Genomic DNA, 15,042 nt, shown 5'->3' with positions numbered 1-15,042 from the left:
CTATCAATGAAGTTAATATTTCTGGAAATTAAAGAGAAGAAAAGAGATTGAGCAATGCTCTAGATTTTTCATATATTCTTTTAAAGGACAACTGATCAATTTAAATACAATAAGCAAACCCTAATTATGATGTTAGCCTTACACTTGGCAACATCTTGATTGAAAGGTAAATTCCTAAAGACAGAAATATTAAATAGAAGGTTCTAGATAATATAATCTGCCATCCATTTAGGGGGAACTCTGGGCCTTTTATCATTAAGCCCATTTGGCCTATCATATAGCTAGTACAAATCAATTTCAATTAATTTTGACCATTATGATTAGATAACTTCTATAAATATTATACCGATATAGTATATGGTTTTCCAGTTGAAGGGTCACGTTTTCATAACCATGATAAATACAAAAAGTAAAGTTTTTCTAATTAGTAATAAGAAGGATATTACGAGGATATGTTTAGGGGTTGTGTTATTATCACTCCAAAATACCCAACAAATAGTCTCATTTTACTAGCACTACTCATTATATGTGGAAAAGACATTGTATGCCCACATTTTGTATCCTCCCGAACTCATTTTAACTTTTAAGGACAATGATTTTCTACATGTTTAATTAAATCCTTTTAAAAAGGATGAACTAAATCACCTTCTCGTATGATAAAGTTTCTTGTCTATGCATTACACGCAAATTAAAATACTATGCCCTCACAATCGTTTCTTTACATTACTTTTCAATTTTGTATAGTTATCATGTAAAATATATTGCATTGATGTACCCAAAAAATGTAGAATGTACCAAACAAATATAGTACATTGAAGATAAGTCAGCATTAGTTTTAACCAGAAACTAATTTGGACATTTTTTGATTTCATTGAATTTTCAATAAAATCAGAAAATGAGTGTGAAAATATGTTTGTCTTATTGTTTTCGTTTCATATTTTAGGAAACATGATCTTCATTTCCTGAAATATTGAAAATGAAAAAATGTCATTTCCAACATTTTCAAAAAATGAAGCAATGACATTTCATTGAATTTTCTTAAGAATTTTTATTTCATTTGTTCTATATATGTTTTAACATTTTTATATTTTTCCAGTTTTTTTGATGTATTAAAAACTCAATACACGTTTATATTTTACTTTCCTATTATGCCCTTATTTATTACCCGTCTTTTCACTACACCTTTCTTCATTTCATTTTTAATACATTTTTTGAAGTGCATTAAATATGATTATTTTAGTCAAATTGTACAAATTTTTTATATCATTTAATATTTTCTTAAAGCATGTACAAAATCTTAAACATCAAATAATGTTACACTTTCACTTATCAATAAAACACTAAAATCAAATTTGATAAGTACTTTCACCACCATACATTCTTATAATAGAATTTATTTATTTATTTATCTCTCAACATAATAACTTTTTTGGCATCTCTTATGATATTGTTAAAATAGTTCGACGATGGGTATGATAATATATAATTTTGGTATAAAAATTGACGTCTCTTAAATTTTTTGCAACCTTAATTAAATAATAGAGCATTTGTATATTAATAATTTATGTTGGGTTTTTATTTTTTTGGAGAGTATTTGCAATTGCATCATGCTCATTATGACCTTCCGCATGTCTTTGTGGTAGCTAATGACCAAGTCCAACTATTAAAGATGATTAATATATTGTTAGCATAAAATCCGTTGAAAAAGAAAATGCAAATATCGAATATGAAGACATCTGACAAAATCATTTGTATTACCACTTTATTTATTAAAATTTAGAATTGAACTAGTTATAAAGGTAAGTGTCATGGTTTGTGAAGTTTACATTGAAAGATTTTGAAAATGAAAATGATAATAACAAACATGTTTTCAAGAAATGAAAACATGAAAATGAAAACTATTTTCTGAAAATGAAAATAGGAAATAGAAACATAACCTAATCTTGTCTTTGTCTTTTTTAACATAAAAAATGGAAATTTCATTTTGAAAAAAAGTTTAACACATACCATTGTAATTTTCTTCTCAGGATGTGAAGTTATTTGTGGATGTTCCAAATCAATCCAGAAGCATATTGAATTTCTAAAGCTTAGGCACTAGGCTTATATGCTTTCTTTTTTTAAAAAGTGAGCATTTTACTTCTTCATTTTCAGGTCTTCTTCCAAATCAATCCAGATATGTACCCTTCTTTCACACCTTTGTGTGATTAACTTTTGGGCCACCTTTCTAAAGAATTAAGAGGCAACAAAATGCTTTACCTCGATAAAGTGTTGATCGAAATAAAGAGCATTTTGGTGAGAACAAATTTTGTTTCATAACGTTTGTTGTTTAAATTTTGCATACGAATTAAAAAACTAATAAATAACATTGACTAGAATTGAAAATAAATTTATTTGATTAAATTGCAGCTTACAACTAGTGAAAATAAGTTTATTTGATTAAATGTAATTTGGAATTGTTAGAATTATGTAAAAACAGAAGAAGTTGGAAGAAGAGAGAAAGAAAGTGAAAGAAAAGAGGATGAACCAAATCTGGAAAATGTAGGTTGGGATTAACAACCAACCTAACTACCTCATTCTATTAATAGAAAGTCTGAAACAATTAAGCCCAATTAAAATGCTTCAAGGCCCAAACTATCCTACACTATTACAAGCTATAAATTATACAATAAACTTCAACACTCCTCCTTAATTCAAGCTTGATAAACTCATAACACCAAGTTGTCTTCTTTGCTTCTCAAACACTTCTCTTCTAAGTGGCTTTGTAAAAACATCCGCTTGTTGCTCTAAGGAGGTGCATAATTCTAACTCCAAGTTGCCTTTCTCAACTTGATCTCTCAAGAAATGGTATTTGGTGTCTATATGTTTACTACGCCCATGTGCAACCGAATTCCTGGATAGATTGATTGCTGATTTTTTATCAACAAATATCACCATCGTGTTAGTGGAGCTTACTCCTATCTCTGTGAGTAGAGACTTCAGCCACAAACCTTGGCAAGCTCCTAAACAGGCAGCTATATACTCTGCTTCACAAGATGAAAGTGCCACAACTTCCTGCTTCTTTGAGCTCCAGCTGATTGCTGCATTTTCGAATTTGAACAAGTAGCCAGTGGTGCTCTTTCTATCATCTTTGTCTCCACACCAATCAGAATCAGTGTAGCCATATATTCCCTCATGTTTCATTTGTCCAGTTTTGGGAAAGAGCATACCATAGTCTAGGCTTCCCTTCAAGTATCTAAGTATCCTCTTGGCTGCTTGCATATGTGAGACTCTAGAATCTTCCATGTACCTGCTGATTACCCCTACTCCATAGGATATATCTGGTCTCGAGTTGCACACATATCTCAATGAGCCTATTATTTGCCTGAACAATGTTGGATCAATTGTTTCTTCATCAAGACTTCATATGCACAGAGTGTTACCAACTTTAACTGGTGTTGTGGCAATGTTGCATTCGAGCATACCAAATTTTCTGAGAATTTCAGTGATGTATTTCTTCTGATGCATCATAGTTCCACTTCTTACTCTTGTGAATTCAATTCCTAGGAAGTATGCTAGAGTTCCAAGGTCTGACATTTTGAATTCCTGCTTCAATTGTGTTTTGATATTCTCTATTGCCTCATCATTGCTACCTGTGATCAAGAGATCATCCACATATAAGCAAATTACTATTGGTGCTTCAGTGGATGATTCTTTGATGTAGATTCCATGTTCATTTGTGCATATGGTGAGTCCTTGTTTCAGGAAGAAGGCATCAATCCTTTTATTCCAGGCCCTTAGTGTCTGCCTAAGCCCATATAGAGCTTTGTACAGTTTGTATACCTTCATTTCTTGTCCAGGAATTTCAAATCCTTGAGGTTGAGTCACATAAACCTCTTTGTCCAAGGGACCATTCAGGAAGGCTGACTTCACATCTAGTTGACTAAGGGACCAGTTTAGTGAACTTGCTATTGCAACAACAAGTCTCACAGTTTCAATTCTTGCAACTGGAGAAAACACTTCATCAAAGTCTAGACCTGGTTTCTACAAGAACCCTTTAGCAACCAGTCTGGCTTTGTGCTTAGACACTTCTCCATTTGGTTTTACTTTCACCTTGTACACCCATTTGACTGAAATTGCCTTCTTTCCTTTGGGTAGTGTAGTTAATTCCCAAGTGTTGTTTCTTTCTATTGAGCCAATTTCCTCCTTCATAGCTTCTATCCAACAAGATTCTTTTATTGCTTGTTCGAAGTTAATTGGTTCCATTTCAGCCAGCATTGCCATGTGTACGAAGTCACCATTTGCAGTGATTGCAGTATCAGAGAATACCTCATAATCTCTCAACCTAGTTGGTGGTTGCCTTAGTCTTTGTGGTCTGTTGTTTGTTTCACTGATGTGCTCATCATCTACACCATTTTCTTGTGGCTCATAAGTCTCTTCTAGATTCATTTGACTTACTTTAGCTGAGGAGTCTGAGGAGATTTCTGCTGAGTGCCAATTCTAGGCTTGAGTCTCATCAAACTTGATGTCCCTGCTATATAGTGTAGAGTTAGTCTTTGGATCAAATACTTTGTAGGATCCAGTTGTGTGATAACCTAGGAAAATGAGTTTTTCTCCTTTGTCATCTAATTTCTTCCTTTTGTTATTTGGTATGTGCCTAAAGCAGATTGACCTAAAGACTCTAAGGTGTCTCACATCTGGTTTGTTTCCTGACCAAGCCTCTTCAGGTGTTGATCCTCTCAACCTTTTTGTTGGACTTCTGTTGGCCACATAGGCTGCTGTTACCACTGCCTCTCCCCAGAATCTTTTGGGCAAGTCTTTTGTTTTCAACATCCCTCTTACCATGTTCATTAGGGATCTATTGACTTTTTCAGCTGTACCATTATGCTGAGGTGTGTATGGTGCTATCACTTCATGTATGATGCCTTCTTTATTGCAGAAATCAGTTTATTCTTTTGAGACATACTCCCCTCCACCATCACTTCTTATTAGCAGCAATCTCTTTCCACTCTGATTTTCAGCTAGTGCTTTAAAGCTTTTGAATCTGTCAAACACTTCACTCTTTTTCTTGATCAGATATATCCAGAGCTTCCTTGTGATGTCATCCTTGAAGGTTACAAAGTAGTTGTTTCCTCCAATGGATTGAACTTCTAAGGTGACACACACATCTGTGTACACCACTTCTAGAGGCTTGCTAGTTTTTGTTGAGATCTGTGATGTGAATGTGTTTCTAGTATGTTTGCTTATGATGCAATCTTCACATATGTTGGTGGAAGTGTTGATCTCAGGTAGTCCAGTCACCATTTCACTCCTGCTTAGTTCCTCTAGACTCTTGAGATTTAGATGACAGAACCTTTGGTGCCATATTCTTGTTTCATCAGTTACTGACTTCATGCATTTGTGATCACTAAGGTGGATTCCTATCTTGAAGGTTCTGTTGGTAGAGAGTGGAGCCTTCAGGATTAATCTACCTTAAGTGTTGAAAACCTTGAGTACCTTGTCCTCCATCCTCATTTTATAGCCCTTTTCAAGTAGTTGTCCTAGGCTTATAAGATTGTTTTTCATCCTAGGCACATACAATACATTTGTGATACAAGAGACTACTCCATCCTTTCTTTTGATGGAGATCTTGCATATTCCTTCTGCATTGATAGAGCTGTCATCTACAAATTTCACTCTGGTATTTACTGAGCTATCAAGGGATGTGAACCATTCTCTGTGACCCGTCATGTGATTGGAACAACCTGTATCCAGATACCAATTGTCTGATGTTGGATGTTGTTGCTGCTTGGTAGTGACCATCATTAGAGTATCTTCTTTTGATTCATTCTTTGTTTGTTCTGATTTAGAGTCCTCAATTTCAATGCCATCTGATATTGAGCTCACTTTTTCAGCCATAAGCAACACCTCTTCTTCTGATTCTTCATCTTTTGCTAACGTGACTTCTTCTTCCTTGTTCCTCCTTTTGAGCTTGCACTCAGATGCAAAATAACCCCAATTACTACAATTGTAACACTGGATCTTACTCTTGTCTTTTTTTCTTCTTTGCATTGAGATTGGTCTTTCTCTTTGCATTAGCACTTCTTGACTCAATATCTTGATTCAAGTTAGATGTACCATACCTGTGCTCAAGTGTAGTTGACTTGGCAGGTTCACTGCTCCTCTCTCCATGCCATTTTCCACTGGTTCTGTTGTGTCTTTCAAGTTGTGTTGCATTGTCTTTCCTCTTGAATTGAACACTTAAGGCTTGCTGAGTTTGTCTTTCAGTTAGCCTTTCCAAGAACCTTTGCTCATGTGCTTCCAATGAGCCTTGAAGCTCATCAATTGTTAGGAATTCTAAGTCTTTTGATTCCTCAATTGCTACTACTACATGATCAAATTTGGCAGAGAGTGTTTTGAGTATCTTTTCAACAATGCCCTGATCCTTTACTTGTTCTCCACAACTTCTCATTGAGTTGGTCAGGGCACGAATTCTAGTGAAGTATTCTGAGATTGATTCTTGATCTTCCATCTGCAACAACTCAAACTATATACGCATTATTTGCAACCTGACCTTCTTCACCTTCACACCTCCTGAGTAGCATTTGTCAAGAATCTCCCAAGCTTCCTTGACAGAGGTTGCAGCTGAGATTTTTTTGAAGTTTGCTTTGTCTACACACTGGTGTATCAAGAACATTGCCTTGCAGTTTCTTTTCACTGCATCTCTATGCTCCAATCTCTTGACTTCAGTAGAGTTTTCATTGAGTGGTTGAACTCCAATCTGCACCACATCCAAGCACTCCTGGAATCCGAAGATGGCCCTCATTTGAATGCTCCAATGATCAAAATTCTTCCCATCTAGAATGGGCAAATTCATTGCAAATCCACTTGAAGTTGTCATCTTCTTCTTCTTTCTTCTTACCAATTCTTCACCTCTGAATCCCTGCTTGATCACTACCGTGAGCTTCACTCTTGAAGACTCTTGCACCACCGTTGGCACCACCTCGGTTGTCTGTTGATCGTTCTAGCTCTAGATACCACTGTTAGAATTATGTAAAAACAGGAGAAGTTGGAAGAAGAGAGAAAGAAAGTGAAAGAAAAGAGGATGAACAAAATCTGGAAAATGTAAGTTGGGATTAACAACCAACCTAACTACCTCATTCTATTAATAGAAAGTCTGAAACAATTAAGCCGAATTAAAATGCTTGAAGGCCCAAACTATCCTACACTATTACAAGCTATGAATTATACAATAAACTTCAACAGGAATTACATTACAGCTTCCAAGAAATGAAAGAGGGGACAAAAAGGATTTGTGCATGGTTAATGTACATGTGAGGGGATTAATTAAACATAAAGAAACCATGTCTTTACCAGAAGAAAAATTATAAGAGTGTAACTGCCGGTGTAAAGATGTATATATAATCACTACATAATATCATTCATTTGAATTACTTTTTTTTAAGAGTCAATAATGATTAAATATAAATGGAGGATGAAATAATGATAACATATAAAACTCATACATTCTGCATATACATTTTTTTCCCTCAAATTAAAATTGAAATGAGCCTAATTTGAAATGAGCCAGAACATACTATGCAAGGTAATTGTATATTTGAGGGTTGTTCTTGTCAATGAGGCTCTCGATCCTTCTCATCAAATCAGCTGGTTTTATAGGGAATTTCAACTGTTCAAAAAATCAATATCTAAAATAAGTATTGTATAAACAAAATATCAGATAAAGCTTGCATCAGAAGTGGTCAATTGTATTTAATCAACAAGAGAGCATAATGAGTTTTACAGTTGTCAGTAAGTACTAAATCAGGAAAAAGTAGCTTTCTCTACAACTTGTACCATAAGAGCAGCAGAACAACATTATTTTCACATGGAAATACTTTGTAATTAAGACAGCATTTGAATTAAGAAATGAAAGATGAGAATGAGTTCATCTGGTTGAAGAGTTCAGTAATAAGAAGGGTGTAACTAAGCATTTTTCTTGTCTTAATGGTCCTTACAATAGCAGCATCAATCCGCATTGAACCGTGGCAATAATGCAAATGTGTTTATTATAGATGATCAACAATTTTAGGATTGTTTTGGAACATAAAACAGTCTAGGACACCCAGATATAAGATGACAGGGAATAATAGAATTCTTATGTTTGGTACATTGTTGATGTTAAAGCACCAGCAAGAGTTATGCCCTTATTTGATTACACTATTGTGTACTTTTCATCTGTGTTAATCCATTTGTAAGTTTATCTGATACTTAGCTTATCTTCAAACTTTCACATTGAACCCAAAATAAATATCTAAAAGACAAGAATGAAACATCACTTTTTTGTAATTAGTTATTATTTCACTTAAAAATTTAAAGGCACTGCTATAATTATTATACTGATTTTATATCTTAAAAATAAAATTAATGAAAATAGATTTTGTAATACAATATTATATATACAGAAGGCCTAGTCAGTTTATATCCTAATTATAAGTTTCTTGTCCTTGGTATAAGGCACTTTATATTTTCTATGCAGCATCTATTCTTTTTCCTCTTATTTGCACTTTGTTTATTAATGAGAAAAATAAATTTGTGAAATTTTTAAGAGTTAAGACTTAAGAGAGTAAAATTGTAATGTTATAATATTTTTTGAATTAAGTGTAATTATCCTTGGTCCGTGTAATATAATTAAATATGCCTTATAACATGGAGGGGACTGTATCTAGAGTACTGCATCATCAGCAGTTCAGCACCAAACACCAGAGTGGGAAAGGCTTGAAGAGAAACAAAATTAACCTGATATTGACGGTCTTTGAAGACTCTTTCAGTGGTGCTAGTATTTTTCTCAACTATCTCCTTCAATTGAATTGCATGCACCTGCACTCCATAACGTTAAAATTAGTCCAAGAAACAACCCCGTCACCATAACCAAGTTGACTACAAACACAAATTAGAGTTTGAGATTCATTTAATCTCATCCTTATTGTTTCATAACCAATGGGGTGGTACCTTTATACCGTAAAGAGGAGCTGTAAACCCATCATTAAAAATAAATGAGTCATCATCCTCCTCCACATCTCTACCCTTGGGCATCTGTTGCATGTTCATTAAAGAAAGAAGGAAATATTAGGGAAACATAATTATGAACAAATTTTGGTATCCTGGGAATTCTGCAGATCGAACACAAGCACACCTTTTGAAGGACACAACCTTTTCTACATGCAAGTAATTGCAGAGTCCTTCTCTTTTGGTCAGATAAAGTTCTGATAGGGATTTATTAAATAACTACAAAATGAGCCATGGGAATGTCAATATTTTTTAATAAGGAATGTCAATAGTTTTTAATAAGGAATGTCAAAATTTGAAGTGAAGAAAATAATACAAGAAAGTAAGGGAAAAGAAGCACTTCTACATGCTTCAAGTAATCTCTAGCATCTAAATTGTTGTTGAAAGTATATTGTAATACAAATCTTAATATGTAGTGTTGTGTAATTAGAGAGGAAAATGTGACTTGCCATTTATAGAAACAGTTTGAATTTCTGTTTAGTTAGTTGGTTGTTAAGCTTACTTTAAATAGTAAGCTGTTTACTTTACACATTCAATGAGAAATAACACACTGCATTGTTATTCACTTTTTCTTTCTTTTCTGCAATTCTAATCTTCTTCTTCTTCTCAACAAATTCCCAACAATTGTTGCATGTATTTCATGCTTTCAGCATAACATTCAGATGTGATTTTTAGGAATGGCTTCTCAAAGCTTTCTGCATAAATTTCCAGGGCAGTAAACATCATAACAAATGGTTCAGAAGAGTTCTATCCACTGCTTAACCTGATCTGAAATATGTAAGATGCAGTAAGTTGAAGAATTCAATGGCTTTATCCATACACAGATGTATGAGGCAGCTGACTTCCCTTCTCTAAGAGAGAAAACTAGTGACCAAATCACATTAAGATAGCTCCAATAATTATATAATTTATGACAGGCGTTGTTTTTCTTTTGTGAGCAAAGATATCTTTGTTTCCATTTTTTTTAAAAAAGTCGACAAATTGGGTGGAAAATGCACATTCAAATGCGGCAAAAAGTTAAAAAGTAAGCAAATAACAATTGACTTTCCCGACATAATCCGATCAATATAAAGTAGTGGAGATATGAATGACAAAAACTGTAGGTTATTCATAGATCATGATTTTGAGGGAAGCCCAAAATCTATTTAATTTAACTAGCAGTAAGGTCAGTAAAATAAGTTACAGGAAAAACATCTGCAACAAGAAGAGTTTCATTCCAAACCCATATAGAATTTCCAATCAAGCTCCCACATGTCAAAGTAAAGGTTCCTGGCTCTTGGAAATAAAAATCTGAAACAATGACCACCCTGGTACTCAACTAACAACTAAATGGCCACTCCAGGACTTGTAAGTAAATTGGATGATTATAACTTAAACATGGAAACAAAATGTGCTTTTAAACTAGTTTTCCTCACTTGTAGACCAAGCAAAACTCCAAGGGGAAATCATTAGAAAGGATTTAGACATAAATGACCTATCAAAGGATTTGGTTTTTGATGGAACATAGTGTTGGCAATCGATTGTATCTGGCCCACTTGGTGAGAAAAGGCTTTGATTGTTGTTGTAGCAATAGATTTCCTCACAAGTCTTAATTGGGGAGTCATGAGAAGGAATAGTAAACTAGAGCTAAGGAGGAAATCTTTGGAACACAGTAGAAGTAAAATAAATATATGGAGCGTAAGACTGTAAGTTCAGCAAAACACACGGTATTAATAGCCTAGCAACGAAAATTGGAGATTATAACATACCACATGTCAAACGGTTTAGGCAACTTAGATCTATCATATGAAATTGTGAAGAAGATATCGCTCCTGACCTTGACACGGTTTTGATGAAGACACCAACATCACCAAAAAGAAGAAAATGAAGATGACTTATGAAGACAAATGAAGATAAAGCTTCAAGACATTAGATTAAGTCTTTGTAAGTACTTCTATCCTAAACTCTTAAGTATATACAAGTATAATTGCTCAAACTATTTTTTAGAAAATGTGAGACACTTTTAAAAGACTTAAAACATTTTTCAAAAATAGTGTGTAACAGGTTACTTCATTGAGTAACAGGTTACATGTGTGAGAAAAGAGTTATCCAACTGAAAAACTGATTTTTGAAAGATGGGTAACCGATTACTCAAAATAATTTTTAAGCATCTGTTGGACAGAAAGTTTGAGTAACCGATTACTCAATGTAAAATTCAAATTTCAAATGGACAGAAAGTTTGAGTAACCGATTACTCAAATGAGTAACCCATTACTGAGAGCTGTTGGAAGTGTTTTTCAGATTTCAAAGTGAAAGGTGTTCACTCCAAACGAAATCTCTTCACTCCAAAAAACTCATACACTTTCAGAAACCTTCAAAGAGTGTTTGTAAACTCTATATAAAGGCTCTAAACTCTCACACAAACAAATACACAACATACAAGAGAATACAGACAACTTTCATACAATTTTCTCTCAACTCTAAAAAACTCTCACTTTTTCTTAGAATTTATCTTTGAACTTTTTGCAACTTGTTCTTAAACTTTCAAGTTAATTTTGCAAAGTTGCTTCAAGTGTTTCAAAGACTTTTACAAAGAGCATTATATACTTCTATATATATATATATATTCAGAGTTTGGGTTGCAAGTTACATAAGTTTCATACTTGTAAAGGCAATCTGCCATAGTTGAATATTCTTCATTCTTCTAAAGAATTCTTTCTTTCACGGGGTGTGAAAAGAAAGGGGAATAGATTCACTTGGAAAGGTGTTTTCCAAGGGTATAAGAATTAGGGAGTGTGTAAGGTACATAGAGATCTCGGGGTGAGATATTGTAATTGCAACTCATAATTCTTAGTGGAAAATCTCTTGTACGGCAAGAGTACTGGATATAGCCTTCGGTGGACAAGAAGGGGAACTAGTATAAAACTCCTTGTGTACTCTCTTCTCCTTATCTCTTTCATTTTATTTCCTATTATTTTCTGCATATTGTTCCGCTGCACTTTAACTTTGATTTTGCAGAAAAAACGGCCATTATTTTAAGACAACTAATTCACCACTTCTTAATTGTACTATGATACTTACAGAAATGAGGGAGAAATATAATCATACAATTAAAGTTGGGTATTGAAATGGGGACATGTTACTGATATTAATTGTGATCTAAAGATGTCTCTCAAGCTAAAAGGGAAATTTTTATTACATAGCTATTCAGCCCACGAGGCTTAAAAATGATTTAAATCTAAATGGCCTTTATGAAGACTTGGCTTACAGAAGAACATAATACATTGTTTGGTCCATGAGACAACCCACTTGGTGGAAAAAACTTGTCATTTTTGTTATGGTAATTACAATATTTTTCCTCATGCAAAATAAAATTAGAGTTACATCTTGGGGAACTTATCATTACGAAACTTTTATATCCACAATTATGGATAGGCACCACATAACCACTGAAGTGGACTGAAATTAACATGCTGGAATGTTTCTAAAGTTAAAGGTCCCCTTGTTTTTTCCAATCTTAGCTCAACACACCTTAAAGCTGTAAAGGAAAAGATAAAGAAATGTAAATATGGAGGGGGGAGGGAGGAATGTGTGTATTCCTGACCTTGAATTATTCTAATCGATAATTTTAGCTAGGATTGATATTGACAATAATCAAGGTATTGCCATGGCAAGCATATTCTGCAAGTATGCATTTCATTCAATACATGACCAACAAAATACATATTGAATAGGAAAGGGAGTAGTAGGATTGTGTAAACGTACAACCTTCAATTGAAAAACAGAGAGAAAACCAACCACAACAACAACAATAATATAGTAAAACGTCATTTTAGTCCCTGAGGTTGGCACAATTTAGTCCCTGACTGTTTATCGTCATTCAAATTGGTCTCTGACAGTCACGAATGTTCATTAACAGTAATGAAATGGGTGATGTGGCATGTTAAGTGCCAACTTGATGCGTTAAGTTACAATTTGGCGCCAACATGGAGGAATAGTTAAACCAATAACTCACTTTGGTCCTTGAATTTTGACATGATCAGTCAAATTGGTCACAAACCTATATCAAACCAGTCAATCTGGTCCTGAAACTCTACTTTATTAGTCGGTCTGTCCATGAATGTGAACTTTTCCACCACATAGACGTCAAGCTGTCACTTAACGTGTTAAATTGCCACTTAACATGTCTCATCACACAATAAGGAAGAGTTAACTAACGTCTGTTACTTTCAGAGACCAATGTGAATGACGATAAGCCAAGTCAGAGATAAATTGGCTTATTTATAATATCGGGGACTAAATTGAATGATTGTGTGAATGTCAAGGACCAAAATGACGTTTTATCAATAATAATGTAATTGTTGTATGCATGCATGACTACAACTCTAGAAGAGCATGTGAACAAAATATATGCATACATACAGTGTACCAGTCATTTATGAAACTGAGATTACAAAATCAAGACTTACCTTTCACTTTCAATCATACGTAGAAGAGCAGTAACATTTTTTTGTTCTACTTCTAAAGAAGTAAAGATGGTGAAATATGTTTGCGGAAAAGTTGCAAGCCCATGTCCCATAATGATCGTACATCTTTTATTAGCTTCACATATGTCTTATCCCGTACAAGACTATGCCACAAATCATCAACATTTGGTCGCAAAGATCCTGCCAACATCTCTCAACTATAGATAGAAAAACAATCAAATATGTGATTTGGCCAACTAAACAATCCAGTACTAAAGATATGTGAGCTTCACACTTCTTTTTCAATCCGTTGGTAAAGATTTACCCCCATTTTGTGAAGGCAAAGATCACTCACATCCTATGGAGTATGGACAAATATTAAGGGTGTGGCATGAAACTCTAATGACATAATGCAAGACGATATTAACATGGCTAAATCAAAAGTACTACCAAATGTAATATGGAAGTCTTTTCCATGATTACCTGATAACGCCTCCGAGTCACAAGAATCAGGCTGCTCCACGAATATCGCACAAATAGCTGACTTCAATTTCGCCCATGTATCCACCTCAAAATTCAGGGGAAAGTTGGTTTACCTTCACAAGGAAACCCAAATATAGGAAAATGCAATATGGTAGTTACTACTAACCCTATTCTAGAGCTAAATAATAAATATTTTATAATATTAGTGAAGCAATGCAATAAAACCAGAAACATATTTTGAAGAAGTACTTAGGAAAGGTTTTGTTGATTGCCATTTTTTTATAGTCATGTTTAACATAATCATATTACAAGATAGACAATAAATTTTAAAGGCTAAGTCAAAAAATTTAAATGGAAATGGTTGGAAGATATGTCAAAATTAAGCTTGACTGGCCTGTAACCCAGATTACAACTACCAGATTGAACAAGTTAATATGTTGTTAGCAAGTTGTAAGCCTCCACTTACTAAGGCAAAGTGGCAAACAATAAGGGAGTGGGATGGAAATAAAGCATCAGTACTTCAAGTAGGAATTCAAAGCAATGTGACTAAAAATAGATTCCTTCACAACTCACAAATCACACAGCAAGGACGAGAGAATATAAAACTGGAAAGAAGTGAAGAAAGGGAAGAGAATGGAAAGACCAGATCTCTCAAATTGCCTGGACTATCTTTTTCCTTTCTTTGTTTGAGTGATCCTGTACTACTTTATGTATACAATTCTCCATCGATACCAATATCACACTAATAGCATATCCGAAGAGAGTATTCAACAAGTTAATTCAGTATTCTCTTTCATAAACTGTTCCAATTTCTATCGTGTGACAACAGTGAAAAGAAAGACAATGGAGATTACTGATGGCTATCAACCAAACAGTTAAAAAAGATTCAATCAGTACTCACTAGAATCAAAACAGAAAATTTTACCTTGAAAATTACAAAAATATACCATCTTAAACTTTTAACTGGGAAGCAAAAGCAAATATCATCTTCAACATAAACATATATCATCTGTTTTTAGTTTATTCACTGTCGATTGCTAACTCTTTGTAGAATAGCTTGTCCAGTGGTTGTGGGGAAGAGTGAGGTTGT

The 15,042-nt window shown here is 34.0% G+C and overlaps 1 protein-coding gene and 1 pseudogene across 1 annotated transcript; both read right to left on the bottom strand.

Moving 5' to 3' along the window:
• Positions 7,553–9,416, bottom strand: LOC109361682 (cullin-4-like). The gene is made up of 4 exons (XM_019607200.1): positions 8,968–9,416; positions 8,755–8,835; positions 7,919–7,988; positions 7,553–7,656 (listed from the first exon to the last, which is right to left on the bottom strand). The coding sequence occupies exons 1-4, from the start codon at positions 9,064–9,066 to the stop codon at positions 7,553–7,555; spliced, it is 354 nt and encodes a 117-aa protein (XP_019462745.1). The 5' UTR covers positions 9,067–9,416.
• Positions 9,451–13,946, bottom strand: LOC109361871 (annotated as a pseudogene).

The sequence above is a fragment of the Lupinus angustifolius genome, chromosome LG12 (genome assembly GCF_001865875.1).
Source record: "Lupinus angustifolius cultivar Tanjil chromosome LG12, LupAngTanjil_v1.0, whole genome shotgun sequence".
Taxonomy (NCBI): domain Eukaryota; kingdom Viridiplantae; phylum Streptophyta; class Magnoliopsida; order Fabales; family Fabaceae; genus Lupinus; species Lupinus angustifolius.
Note: the sequence above shows the minus strand (reverse complement) of the source record. Positions and strands in the feature narration are given on the sequence as shown.

Bases quoted from the DNA above. Each gene is read 5' to 3' on its own strand.
- LOC109361682 (XM_019607200.1), bottom strand. From the start codon at position 9,066: ATGAACATGCAACAGATGCCCAAGGGTAGAGATGTGGAGGAGGATGAT. The intron at 8,836-8,967 runs GTACCACCCCAT...TATGGAGTGCAG, and splicing joins CTCCTCTTTACGGTATAAAG to GTGCATGCAATTCAATTGAA. The intron at 7,989-8,754 runs GTTAATTTTGTT...GGTTCAATGCGG, and splicing joins TCAAAGACCGTCAATATCAG to ATTGATGCTGCTATTGTAAG.